This window comes from Oncorhynchus tshawytscha, linkage group LG34 (genome assembly GCF_018296145.1).
Source record: "Oncorhynchus tshawytscha isolate Ot180627B linkage group LG34, Otsh_v2.0, whole genome shotgun sequence".
Lineage (NCBI taxonomy): Eukaryota > Metazoa > Chordata > Actinopteri > Salmoniformes > Salmonidae > Oncorhynchus > Oncorhynchus tshawytscha.
This window is the reverse complement of record NC_056462.1, coordinates 111,364-125,274: the sequence shown is the minus strand read 5'-3', so window position 1 is coordinate 125,274 and position 13,911 is coordinate 111,364. Positions and strand designations below refer to the sequence as shown.

The 13,911-nt window shown below is 44.2% G+C and overlaps 1 protein-coding gene across 1 annotated transcript in view; it reads left to right on the top strand.

The window, feature by feature from the left end:
• The window catches only part of LOC112231574 (TBC1 domain family member 2A), a 42,610-nt gene that overhangs the window by 15,475 nt on the left and 13,224 nt on the right, over nt 1-13,911 (top strand). The window contains exons 11-12 of the mRNA XM_042311771.1: nt 4,908-5,093; nt 6,278-6,399. Of these exons, the coding sequence (XP_042167705.1) occupies nt 4,908-5,093; nt 6,278-6,399 (308 nt within the window). The remainder of the gene's footprint in view (nt 1-4,907; nt 5,094-6,277; nt 6,400-13,911) is intronic.

Genomic DNA, 13,911 nt, shown 5'->3' with positions numbered 1-13,911 from the left:
ATTTTCGTAGATTTATCGGTGGTGACAATGTTTCCTCTCCTCAGGGCAGTGGGCAGCTGGGAGGAGGTGCTCTTATTTTCCATGGACTTTACAGTGTCCCAAAACTTTTTGGAATAGTGCTACAGCATGAAAATTTCTGTTTTGAAAAAGCTAGCCTTAGCTTTCCTAACTGAGTGAGTATATTGGTTCCTGACTTCCCTGAAAATTTGATTTGCATATCGCGGGGGCTTTTCGATGTTAATGCAGAACGCCACAGGATGTTTTTGTGCTGGTCAAGGGCAGTCAAGTCTGGGGTGAACGAAGGGCTATCTGTTCTTAGGTCTACATTTTTGTAATGGCGCACGCTTATTTAAGATGGTGGGGAATGCACTTTGAAAGAGCAACCAGGAATCCTGACGGGATGAGGTCTATATCCTTCCAGGATACCCGGGCCAGGTCGACTAGAAAGGCTTGCTCGCTGAAGTGTTTTAGGGAGCGTTTGACAGTGATGAGGGGTGGTCGTTTGATCGCGGCCCTATTTCACACACAGAAAATGAGGCAATGATCACTGAGATCCTGGTTGTAGACAGCGGAGGTGTATTTAGAGGGCAAGTTGGTCAGGATGATATCTAAGACGATGCCCATGGCTATGGATTTAGGGTTGTACCTAGTAGGTTCCTTGATAATTTGTATGAGATTGAGGGCATCTAGCTTAGATTTTAGGACGGCTGGGGTGTTAAGCATGTTCCAGTTTAGGTCACCTAACAGTACGAACTCTGAAGATAGACGGGGACAATCAATTCAAATATGGTGTCCAGGGCACAGCTGGGGGCTGAAGGGGGTCTATAACAAGCGGTAACAGTGACAGACTTGTTTCTGGAAAGGTGGGTTTTAAAACGTAGAAGCTTGAATTGTTTGGGCACAGACCTGGATAGTATGACAGAACTCTGCAGGCTCTCTCTGCAGTAAATTGCAACTCCGCCCCCTTTGGCAGTTCTACCTTGTCGGAAAATGTTATAGTTAGGGATGGAAATTTCAGGATTTTTCGTGGCCTTCCTAATCTAGGATTCAGACATTGCTAGGACATCCAGGTTGGCGGAGTGTGCTAAAGCAGTGAATGAAACAAACTTAGGGAGGAGGCTCGAATGTTAACATTCATGAAACCAAGGCTTTTACGGTTACATAAGTCAACAAATTAGAGTGCCCGGGGAATGGGAGTGGAGCTACAGTGGGGAGAACAAGTATTTGATACACTGCCGATTTTGAAGGTTTTCCTACTTACAAAGCATGTAGAGGTCTGTTATTTTTTTTTATCATAGGTACACTTCAACTGTGAGAGAAAGAATCTAAAACAAAAATCCAGAAAATCACATGGTATGATTTTTAAGTAATTAATTACCATTTTATTGCATGACATAAGTATTTGATACATCAGAAAAGCAGAATTTAATATTTGGTACAGAAGCCTTTGTTTGCAATTACAGAGATCATACGTTTCCTGTAGTTCTTGACCAGGTTTGCACACACTGCAGCAGGGATTTTGGCCCACTCCTCCATACAGACCTTCTCCAGATCCTTCGGGTTTCGGGGCTGTCGCTGGGCAATACGGACTTTCAGCTCCCTCCAAAGATTTTCTATTGGGTTCAGGTCTGGAGACTGGCTAGGCCACTCCAGGACCTTGGCCACTCCTTAGTTGCCTTGGCTGTGTGTTTCGGGTCGTTGTCATGCTGGAAGACCCAGCCATGACTCATCTTCAATGCTCTTACTGAGAGGAGGTTGTTGGCCAAGATCTCGCGATACATGGCCCCATCCATCCTCCCCTCAATACGGTGCATTAGTCCTGTCCCCTTTGCAGAAAAGCATCCCCAAAGAATGATGTTTCCACCTCCATGCTTCACGGTTGGGATGGTGTTCTTGGGGTTGTACTCATCCTTCTTCCTACAAACACGGCGAGTGGAGTTTAGACCAAAAAGCTCTATTTTTGTCTCATCAGACCACATGACCTTCTCCCATTCCTCCTCTGGATCATCCAGATGGTCATTGGCAAACTTCAGACGGGCCTGGACATGCACTGGCTTGAGCAGGGGGACCTTGCATGCGCTGCAGGATTTTATGACAGCGTAATGTGTTACTAATGGTTTTCTTTGAGACTGTGGTCCCAGCTGTCTTCAGGTCATTGACCAGGTCCTGCAGCGTAGTTCTGGGCTGAACCCTCACCTTCCTCATGATCATTGATGCCCCACAAGGGGAGATCTTACATGGAGCCCCAGACTGAGGGTGATTGACCGTCATCTTGAACTTCTTCCATTTTCTAATAATTGCGCCAACAGTTGTTGCCTTCTCACCAAGCTGCTTGCCTATTGTCCTGTAGCCCATCCCAGCCTTGTGCAGGTCTACAATTGATCCCTGATGTCCTTAAACAGCTCTCTGGTCTTGGCCATTGTGGAGAGGTTGGAGTCTGTTTGATTGAGTGTGTGGACAGGTGCAGTTAATACAGGTAATGAGTGGAGAACAGGAGGGCTTCTCAAAGAAAAACTAACAGGTCTGTGAGAGCCGGAATTCTTACTGGTTGGTAGGTGATCAAATAATTATGTCATGCTATAAAATATAAATGAATTACTTAAAAATCATACAATGTGATTTTTGTTTTAGATTCTGTCTCTCACAGTTGAAGTGTCTATGATAAAAAATTACAGACCTCTACATGCTTTGTAAGTAGGAAAACCTGCAAAATCGGCAGTGTATCAAATACTTGTTCTCCCCACTGTAGGCACTACAGGGCCTGGGTTAACCTCTACATCACCAGAGGAACAGAGGAGGAGTAGGATAAGAGCTAAACGCTATAAGAACTGGTCGTCTAGTGCGTTCCGAGCAGAGAATAAAAGAAGCAGATTTCTGGGTGCGGAAGAATACATTTAAGGCATAATGTACAGACAAGGGTATGGTAGGATGTGAATACATTGTAGGTAAACCTAGGCATTGAGTGATGATGAGAGGTTTTGTCTCTAGAGGCACCATTTAAGCCAGGTGAGGTCACCACATGTGTGGGGGGTGGAACAAAAGGGCTAGCTAAGGCATATTCAGCAGGGCTGGAGGCTCTACAGTGAAATAAGACAATAATCACTTACCAAAACAGCAATAGACAAGGCATATTGACATTAGGGAGAGGCATGTGTAGCTGAGTGATCATAGTGTCCAGTGAGTAGCTAGGCGAGCTGGAGACACGGCGATTCAGACAGCTAGCAGGCTAGCAGATGGGCCTTTGGGGGACGTTGCAACGGGAGAGCCTGTCGAAACCCCTTCAGATGGTTACATCGGCACACCAGTCGTGATGGATCGGCGGGGCTCCGTGTCAGCAGTAAAAGGGTCCAGGCCAATTGGCAAACAGGTATTGTAGCCCAAGAATTGGCTGGTGGACCTCTTCAGCTAGCCGGGAGATAGCCTGGAATTAGCCTCAAGCTAGGCCTAACTGGTGCTTTCTTTGGGACAGAGACATTAGCCAGGAGTAGCCACTCGGATAGCAGCTAGCTGTGATGATCCGGTGTAAAGGTTCAGAGCTTGCTGTAGGAATCTGGAAATGTGGTAGAGAAAAAGCAGTGTGATGTGCTCTGGGTTGATATCGCCTGTGCAGACTGGCAGGAATTGCCCGGGCTAAGGCTGGCTGATGTCCGAGTTAATCGTGATGACCGCTAGCAGTGGTTAACTGGCTAGTAGCTAGTAGCTAGTTAGCTGGCTAGCTTCTGATGGGGGTTCCGGTTCTAGTGTAAACAATAGGTTCTAGTGTAAACAACAAGTGTAAACAATATCAGATCCGTACCACATTGGATGAGGCGAGGAGGAGGAGAGAAGGTTCAGTCCGTAGACGGAAATATAAAAAATACATACGAAGAAAACTATATATACATGGGACGGATGGGGACAAGACAAACAGACTGCTATGCCATCTAGGAATCAGTAGTCGTGTAATGTACACCCGGCTTAACTCTTCAACATCTCAAATGTCGAGACAGACTAGCTACACATGGACAGACTTCATTAGTGTGTTTGTGTTGGGAGCATGCTGTCTATTTAGCCAGTTAATGCCCACATTATTCTGTCATATTTTAGAATGTAAAAAATTGTGAATGTCAATGCATAATGCCATTGGGTAGGCCTATTAAAAAATGCATTATTCTTTTACCACTACCGCTGTTTTTGGGTAGATGGAAAGTCAATTAAAAGGTAACTACAAAGTAGCAGAATCATGATTATTTGCATCAATCCAGTGTTTTTAAAACTTCATCACAAGTGGGCTACAGAAACACAGAAAACCAAACTGTCTGGCTGGTTCTCGCCTGAATTAAAGGGTAAATAGATATAAAAAAAGTGATTTTTTTTTCCAGACCTAAAAAATGGTCCCCAGATGTAGTTTAAACATTGTGGTGGACTTGGAACATCCAAATTTGTTGTTTCCTATTTTTAAAAAGTGTGATTTTGAGAGAGAAAAAATGAAAATCAGTCCTCCGCTATATTATACAGTATATACCTTTTTTGTCATGGTATCGTTTTGGTATCAATAATCTTTTTTATTTTTTATTCTGCCCTCTAAAGGATTTTGCAGAAAAGAACATGGCAAAAAATACATTCTGCACTTTATTTGAACTATTTTCTTTGCTGTTACAGTAAATATCCAAATCAATGTAAGAACACAAGGGCATGCTCATTTAAAAGATGGCTAGTCATTATTAGCCTGGTTCTGTATGGAATGCACGACTACAAAAATATATAGCAAAATTGGTGTGACCAAATAATGTTCTGGTGCCACCAGTGGAAAAAGTTAGTGTAGAACCCTATGTTGGTTGTTCACCCACTAATAGGGAGCGTGAACTGGGTTTAGACTGTGGTGGGACAGAAAGGTTTGTTTAACCCATCTTGTGTCTTAATCTCAGGTGGAGCAGCGCGTGCTCAAGGACTTCATGGCAGAGAAGATGCCGAGACTAACAGCCCATTTCCACTGTCACGGAGTGGACGTGTCCCTGGTCACCTCCGACTGGTTCCTAGCTGCGTTCGTGGAGAGGCTGACCAGTGACATCCTGCTCAGAATTTGGGACGCCTTCCTGTACGAGGGCACCAAGGTCAACGGGGCTTGAGGAAGGGGTTAGGGTTTTTAGGTTACAGGTTACAGATGACAGGTTTTCGACGTATATTTCAGTGATATTGATGTTTTGATATGTGGATTGTACCATATTAAAGTTACTTTTCATAAAAGTAATTGAGACAAATTCTTCAGAGAGGAATACCATTGCAATAATAGTCAGATGAGTGGTTGTTTGGTGTTTTAGACATATTTCCAGAATGGGTCTCTATGGTAGTACTGAGAAATGACAATAAGTAATTTAAATATACAGGCAACTGCCAAACTAAAGGAAACACGGACATAAAGTGTCTTAATATGGCATTGGGCCACCACAAGCCATCAGAACCGTTTCAATGTGTCTTGGCAGAGATTCTACAACTGGAACTCTATTTGAGGGATGCGACTCCATTCTTCCACGATAAATTCCATAATTTGGTGTTTTGTTGATAATGGTGAAAAACGCTGTCTCAGGTGCCACTCCAAAATCTCCCATGTGTTTAATTGTGTTGAGATCTGGTGACTGACACACACACACTTTAAACACCCTATGCTCCTTTGAGACCCCTCTTTCAAAGTCACTAAGATCTCTTCTAGCTATGGTAGGCAAAATAATGGGCAACTGGGCATTTTTATACATGGGATGTTTTAATTGCTTAATTAACTTTGGAACCACACCTGCTTTCAATATACTTTGTATCCCTCATTTACTCAAGTATTTAGTTTATTTATCAGTAATAAAGGAAGCACTTATATCCAAAAAACAAAAAGGATTATGTAATTCAACTGGGGTCAAGCTTCCTGACATCCAGGACCTATATACTAGGCGGTGTCAGGGGAAGGACCCAAAAAATTGTCAATGACTCCAGTCACCCAAATCATAGACTGTTCTCTCTGCTAACGCACAGCAAGCGGTACCGGAGCGACCAAGTCTAGGTCTAAAAGGCTCCTTAACAGCTTCTACCCCCAAGCCATAAGACTGCTGAACAATTAATAAAATGGCCACCCGGACTATTTACATTGAAACCCCCCTCCTTTGTTTTTACACTGCTGCTACTCACTGTTTATTATCTATGCATAGTCACTTTACAAATGACATTGACTATCCTGTACACATTCACTATTGTCATAGTAGCAAGAAACAATACTACTTAATGGACATAATATTTTATCACATTTTTACAGGTGATATTTCGCTATGCATTGGCGCTCTTCAAATACACAGAAGAGGACATTCTGAAGATTCATCATAGTGTGGATATCTACCAGTACCTCCGTTTCATCACCAGAACCATCACAGACAGCAGGTAGATATGTTATCCCCTAAGCTCTTCTATAGATCTAATGAAGGACAATCTGATTGATGGCAATTAAATCAACTGCAGTAGTGCAACAACATACAATGTTAATTGCCTTGTGATGACAAATTTATTTGTCAGTCATTTTTCTTTTATTTGTGATCTCAGTAGCTAGGTTACCATCCATTTGGCGGATTTCCGTGCGACTATTCTAAAAATAATATGCACATTTTCCCACCAGAGGTGTTTCCATCAAACTGAATTGGTACAGATAAATATTCTTTGGGATGGGGGCAGCATTTTCACTTTTGGATGAATATCGTTCCCAGAGTGAACTGCCTCCTACTCAGTCCCAAATGCTAATATATGCATATTATTATTAGTATTGGATAGAAAACACTGACATTTCTAAAACTGTTTGAATTATGTCTGTGAGTATAACAGAACTCATATGGCAGACAAAAACCTAAAAAATTCCATGAAATCCATTCCATGAATTACGACATGGACATTCAGCTAGCGGGATACACACTGCACCGGCAAGATAGAACAACCAGCACACTCTGGTAAGTCGAAGGGGGTGGGGGAGGTGGGGGGGTCTGTACATATTTGTAAACAACAGGTGGTGCATAAAATCTAAGGAAGTCTCTAGATTTTGCTTGCCTGAAGTAGAGTATATTGTGATAAATTGCAGGCCACACTACTTGCTTAGAGAGTTCTCAGCTATACTTTTGTGGCTGTTTATTTACCACCACAATCAGATGCGGGCACTAAGACCACACTCAGCTGTATAATCTAATAAGCAAACAGGAAACCACTCACCCAGAGGTGGCGCTCCTAGTGGCAGGAGGTAATGCAGGGAAACTTAAATCAGTTCTACCAAATCTCTATCAACATGTTAAATGTGCAACCAGAGGGAAAAACTTCTAGATCACCTGTACTCCACACACAGAGACCCGTATAAAGCTCTCCCTCACCCTCCATTTGGTATATCCAACCACAACTCTATCCTCCTGATTCCTGCTTACATGCAAAAATGAAAGCAGGAAGCACCAGTGACTCGGTCTATAAAAAAAATGGTCAGATGAAGCAGATGCTAAACTACAGGACTGTTTTGCTATCACAGACTGGAACATGTCCTGGATTCTTCTGATGACATTGAGGAATACACCACATCAGTCACTGGCTTTATCAATAAGTGCATTGAGGACGTCGTCCCCACAGTGGCTATACGTACATACCTCAACCAGAAGCCATGGATTACAGGCAACATGGCTGCGGGGCCAGACGGATTACCAGGATCAAATCAAATCAAATGTATTTATATAGCCCTTCGTACATCAGCTGATATCTCAAAGTGCTGTACAGAAACCCAGCCTAAAACCCCAAACAGCAAGCAATGCAGGTGTAGAAGCACGGTGGCTAGGAAAAACTCCCTAGAAAGGCCAAAACCTAGGAAGAAACCTAGAGAGGAACCAGGCTATGTGGGGTGGCCAGTCCTCTTCTGGCTGTGCCGAGTGGAGATTATAACAGAACATGGCCAAGATGTTCAAATGTTCATAAATGACCAGCATGGTCGAATAATAATAAGGCAGAACAGTTGAAACTGGAGCAGCAGCATGGCCAGGTGGACTGGGGACAGCAAGGAGTCGTCATGTAGTCCTGGGGCATGGTCCTAGGGCTCAGGTCCTCTGAGAGAGAGAAAGAAGGAGAGAATTAGAGAACGCACACTTAGATTCACACAGGACACCGAATAGGACAGGAGAAGTACTCCAGATATAACAAACTGACCCTAGCCCCCCGACACAAACTACTGCAGCATAAATACTGGAGGCTGAGACAGGAGGATGTGTGCTCCAGGCATGTGCTGACCAACTGGCAGGTGTCTTCACTGATGTTTTCAACATGTCCCTGATTGAGTCTGTAATACCAACATGCTTCAAGCAGACCACCATAGTCCCTGTGCCCAAGACCACAAAGGCAACCTGCCTAAATGACTACAGACCCGTAGCACTCACGTCTGTAGCCATGAAGTGCTTTGAAAGGCTGGTAATGGCCCACATCAACACCATTATCCCAGAAACCCTAGACCCAACCCTAGACCCATTCCAGAGGACAAAGAATGCTGAGTTGCATCCAAAGAACACCATACCTACTGTGAAGCATGGGGGTGGAAACATCATGCTTTGGGGCTGTTTTTCTGCAAAGGGACCAGGACGACTGATCCGTGTAAAGGAAAGAATGAATGTGGCCATGTATTGTGAGATTTTGAGTGAAAACCTCCATCAGCAAGGGCATTGAAGATGAAACGTGGCTGGGTCTTTCAGCATGACAATGATCGCAAACACACCGCCGGGCAACAAAGGAGTGGCTTCGTAAGAAGCATTTCATGGTCCTGGAGTGGCCTAGCCAGTCTCCAGATCTCAACCCCATAGAAAATCTTTGGAGGGAGTTGAAAGTCTGTGTTATCCAGCAACAGCCCCAAAACATCACTGCTCTAGAGGAGATCTGCATGGAGGAATGGGCCAAAATACCAGCAACAGTGTGTGAAAACCTTGTGAAGACTTACAGAAAACATTTGACCTCTGTCATTGCCAACAAAGGGTATATAACAAAGTATTGAGATACACTCTTGTTATTGATCAAATACTTATTTTCCACCATAATTTGCAAATAAATTCATTAAAAATCCTACAATGTGATTTTCTGGATTTTTTTTTCTCATTTTGTCTGTCATAGTTGAAGTGTACGTATGATGAAAATTACAGGCCTCTCTCATCTTTTTAAGTGTGAGAACTTGCACAATTGGTGGCTGACTAAATACTTTTTTGCCCTTTTTTGCCCTCTTGCAGTGTCTAGGCTAACTGCTATCTATACAAATCCATTCTTTCATTTTTGGCCATTATGGTGGCATTAAAACCTCTTATGAATCCCTTCACTCGCCAATCCCTTTAGCGGGATTGATTTGACAACATCCAGTGAAACGGCAGTGCGCCAAATTCAAACTACAGGAGTATCAATATTCAACATTCTTGAAAATATATGTGTCATACATCAAAATAAAGCTTAACTTAATCCAGCCACTGTGTCAGATTTCAAAAAGGCTTTACGGCAAAAGCAGATCATGCCAAGACTGTTGACATCTAGTGGAAGCCATAGGAACTGCAACCAGGTTCTTCATAATAGGGCTTTCAATAGAAAACCATTGGGAAACACAATGACCTCAAATTATTTTTTCCCTGGATGGGTTTTGCCTGCCAAATCAGTTTTGTTATACTCACTGACATTATTCTAACAGTTTTAGAAACTTGTGTTTTCTATCCAAATCTACCTCCACATATATGCATATCCTAGCTTCTGGGCCTGAGTAGCAGGCAGATTACTTTGGGCACGCTTTTAATCCGGACGTCAAACTATTGCCCCCTAGCCTTAAGAAGCTTTAACGGATAACCTACAGTTGGCTAGGTTTTTGGTGCATTGGCAGGACAGAATAGCTACACCCGATAAGATGAGGGGTGGAGGTGTGCATCTATTTGTAATTAACAGCTGGTTCGCGATGTCTAATATTAAGGTAGTATTGAGGTATTGCTCGCCTGAGGTAGAGTACCTCATGATAAGCTGTAGACCACACCATCTACCAAGAGTTTTCATCTATATTTTTCGTAGCCGTCGATTTACCACCACAAACCGATGCTGGCACTAATACCACACTCAACAAGCTGTATAAGGCCATTAGCAAACAAGAAAATGCTCATACAGAAGCGGTACTTATAGTTGACGGGGACGATAATGCAGACAAACTTAAATCCGTTTTACCTCATTTCTACCAGCACGTCACGTGCACCCTCCATTTGGCAAATATGACCATAATTCTATCCTGCTGATTCCTGCTTATAAGCAAAAACTTTGTTTTACTAGCACTGACTGAAATATGTTCAGGGATTCATCTAATGTCATTGCGGATTATATCACCTCAGTCACTGTAGTGGAGCGGGCCGAGAGTTTCAAGTTACTTGGTGTCCACATCACCAATAAACTATCATGGTCCAAACACAACAAGATGGTCATAAAGAGGGCACGACAACAGATTCTCCTCAGGAGACTGAAACGATTTGGGTTGGGTCCCCAGATCCTCAACGTTCTACAGCTGCACCATCGAGAGCATCCTGACCGGCTGCATCCCTGCCTGGCAACTGCTCGGCATCCAACCGTAAGACGCTAGAGGGTAGTGCGTACAACCCTATTTACTAGGCGGTGTCAAAGGAAGGCCCAAAAAATTGTCAAAGGCTCCAGTCACCCAAGTCAGACTGTTCTCTCTGCTACAGCACGGCAAGCAGTATTGTCTAGGTCCAATAGGCACCTTAACAGCTTCTACCCCCAAGCCATAAGACTGCTGAACAATTAATCAAATGGCCACCCGGACTATTTACATTGACAACCCCGCACTTTGTTTTTACACTGCTGCTACTTCCTGTTTAGTCACTTTACCACTACCTACATGTACAAATTACCTCAACTGACCTGTACCCCCATACATTGACTCAGTACCGGTACCCTCTGTATATAGCCTCATTATTGTTATTTTTTAAACTTTAGTTTATTTAGTAAATATTTTCTTAACTCTATTTTCTTAACTGCATTAAACCTACCAAAAGACAACACCTGCCAGTTCCTTGGAGGACTGTAGTGACATTAAGAGTTTAGCCAGCTGTTTAACATGCACTCCTTGGGAGTAGAATGAGAACAGTACAGTGAAACGATAACCACACACCAGGTTCTATGAAGATGGAAGTTGGATACTTACCACTGCATCATCTGCGGCTGCAAGAGTGCCAAAATGACTACAGTAGCCAGACACTTCCCATTGTTCTCACTACAACAATGGATCCTGCTAGCAATAGAGATGTTCCGTCTGACAACAATTTTGCAGAGGGTGTCGACCCTGGGTCCATCTCCTCTCGCTCCAGCAATCAATCCTGCTCATCTGTGAAGTCACATGCAAGTACTGCCAGACCCAGGAGCCGTCAAACATAATAAAGAGAGAGAGTACCTTTCCCTCCAAGCCAGTGTTCTCCAAAGAACAGAGGAATATGTTACCCGTCATTCCAAGTCACCTTCAGCAAACTTTCTGAGACAAAGGAAGAAGTTTGCCACACCCTCAACCAGACAGCACGCCTCAACCAGTCAACCTAAGCACTGATATGTCCCAGCACGCAGCAACCGAGCCATGAGCCTGTTGCATTTTACCAGAGAACAGCACACCCATCCACAACGGAACATCACCACACCAGAGAGGCTACACACAACAGTACAGCTCTCTCTCCACCAGATCATCACACAGAGTCCATACTATGGATGACCCTAACAGTACTACCACTGATCTTGCCAGGTTTCTCGATGAAAAATCTACTGGTTTCTTCAGGACTTATTATGTTTGATGAACTCCCTGAGCACTTCCACGCCTGGAAGTTCACCAACCTCAACGCAATCAACGGTCTTGAGCTCACAGCAAGTGACGGGATGGACCTTCTTATTAAGTGGCCAGGGAAAGGAACAAATGAGCACACACAGGATCAAATCAGTGAACATTAGGAATCCCACACTTGGGATTACAATGACCTGGGAAAGGCTGGAGAAAACATATGGTTCAACAGAGGCCATAGAGAGCTCTCTTACTGAAAGTAGAACACTTTTCCAAGATACTTAACAAAGATAGTAAAAAGCTTCAAGAGCTCGCTGACATTCTACTTGAGCTGAATGCAGCAAAGCTAGATGGATAACTACCAGGCTTAGCTTACCTTGACACCGCAAAAGGAGTGCAGCCCATTGTGAAGAAGCTGCCCTTCTACCTTCAGGACAAATGGATGTCTCAAGGGTCAAAGTCCAAGAGAGAGTGTGGTGCATCTTTCCCCCTTTCACTTTCACTACAGCCATTCAGAAGAATGAGAAAGCATGTTTCTCCAATTTAAGAACAGCTGTCTCTGTACATAAAATGAATGTGACATCATCAGATGCATCCCTGAAAGCAAACAAGGCAAACCAGTCAGATGGACCAGATAGCCTGTGTCCTCTCCACGACAAGCAACACCTACTGAAGAATTGTAGAGGCTTCAGAACCATGGTTTTAAAAGACCACAAGAAGTTCCTCAAGGAGAATCTCATATGTTTCCACTGCTGTGTATCGACCTCTTATCAGGCAAAGGACTGTGAGGCCCCAGTGAAAGGCACCTGGCCACCATCCATCCGTCACATCCAAGCGCACCGAAATATGCGGTGCAGACATAGATGGCAAGTCCAGCCCGCTCAAAGATCTGCCTGGTGAGTGTGTATCCCGATGGCCATCGCAAAGAACAAGAAGATGTATGCGATCTTGGATGACCAAAGTAACGTGACACTTGCCAGGAAAAAGTTAATTGAAATGTTTAACATTCAGGGAACGACAACTTCTTACACCTTGAAAACCAGTGCAGGAGTAGCCAAGACAGCTTGGAAAAGGACCTATGGCTACGTTATGGAGTCTGCAGATGGAAAGACCAGTCTCCCGCTCCCTACCCTGATCAAGTGCATTTAGATTCTGGACAACAGGGCTGCATACCATCATTGTCAGTTGAACTCAATAGCTGACAAGATCCTCCCTCCACCATCGACCCAGATGCTGACATTCTGCTCCTATAGGGTAGAGACATCCTGCAGGTCCACAAGGTGTGCAAACAGTCTAATGGACCCCACAGTGCCCCCTATGCCCAGAATCTGCCGAGGCCATGTGTGCCTCGGCAGTGCTCACAAGCCAACAGATGTTAGTGATATGGACCTTCCGAGTGGTGCAGTGGTCTAAGGCACTACATCACAGTGCTGAGGCATCATTACAAACTGGGGTTTGATCCCAGGCTGGTTTGATCACAGCCGGCCATGACCGGGAGTCCAATAGGGCGGCGCACAATTGGCCCAGTGTCGTTCGGGTTAGGGCAGAGTTTGGCCGGGGTGCTTTCCTTGGCTCATCGTGCTCTAGCAACTCCTTGTGGTGGGACAGAATCCTGCAAGCTGACTTCAGTTGTCAGTTGTACAGTGTTTCCTCTGACACATTGGTGCGGCTGGCTTCTGGGTTAAGCGAGCAGGTGTTGTGATGCAGCGTGGCTTGGCGGATCATGTTTTGGAGAACGCATGACTTTGCCTCTTCCGAGCCCGTTGCAGCGATGAGACAAGATCATAACTACCAATTGGATATCATGTTAGAGTGAAGGAGAACTTCAGCCTGAGAAGCCAGCAAAAATATTCTCCACAGTCTCCACATGCCAAGCTCACCAGTGATACTTACTGAAGAAAGCCTAGGAGATATCATCGTCTGCTGAACTGAGGACAACAACCAGCAAGGATATGTTGAGGATATGACCTTCCTGCAGATGGAAGAATAATTCTTTAAAGATGACACCAACAGTTGGGTTGGTGTCATCTATGCCATTCCAGAATACTCCTCCCAAACAACAGAGTACTCCAACAAGCAACCCATGTCACTCCGACACA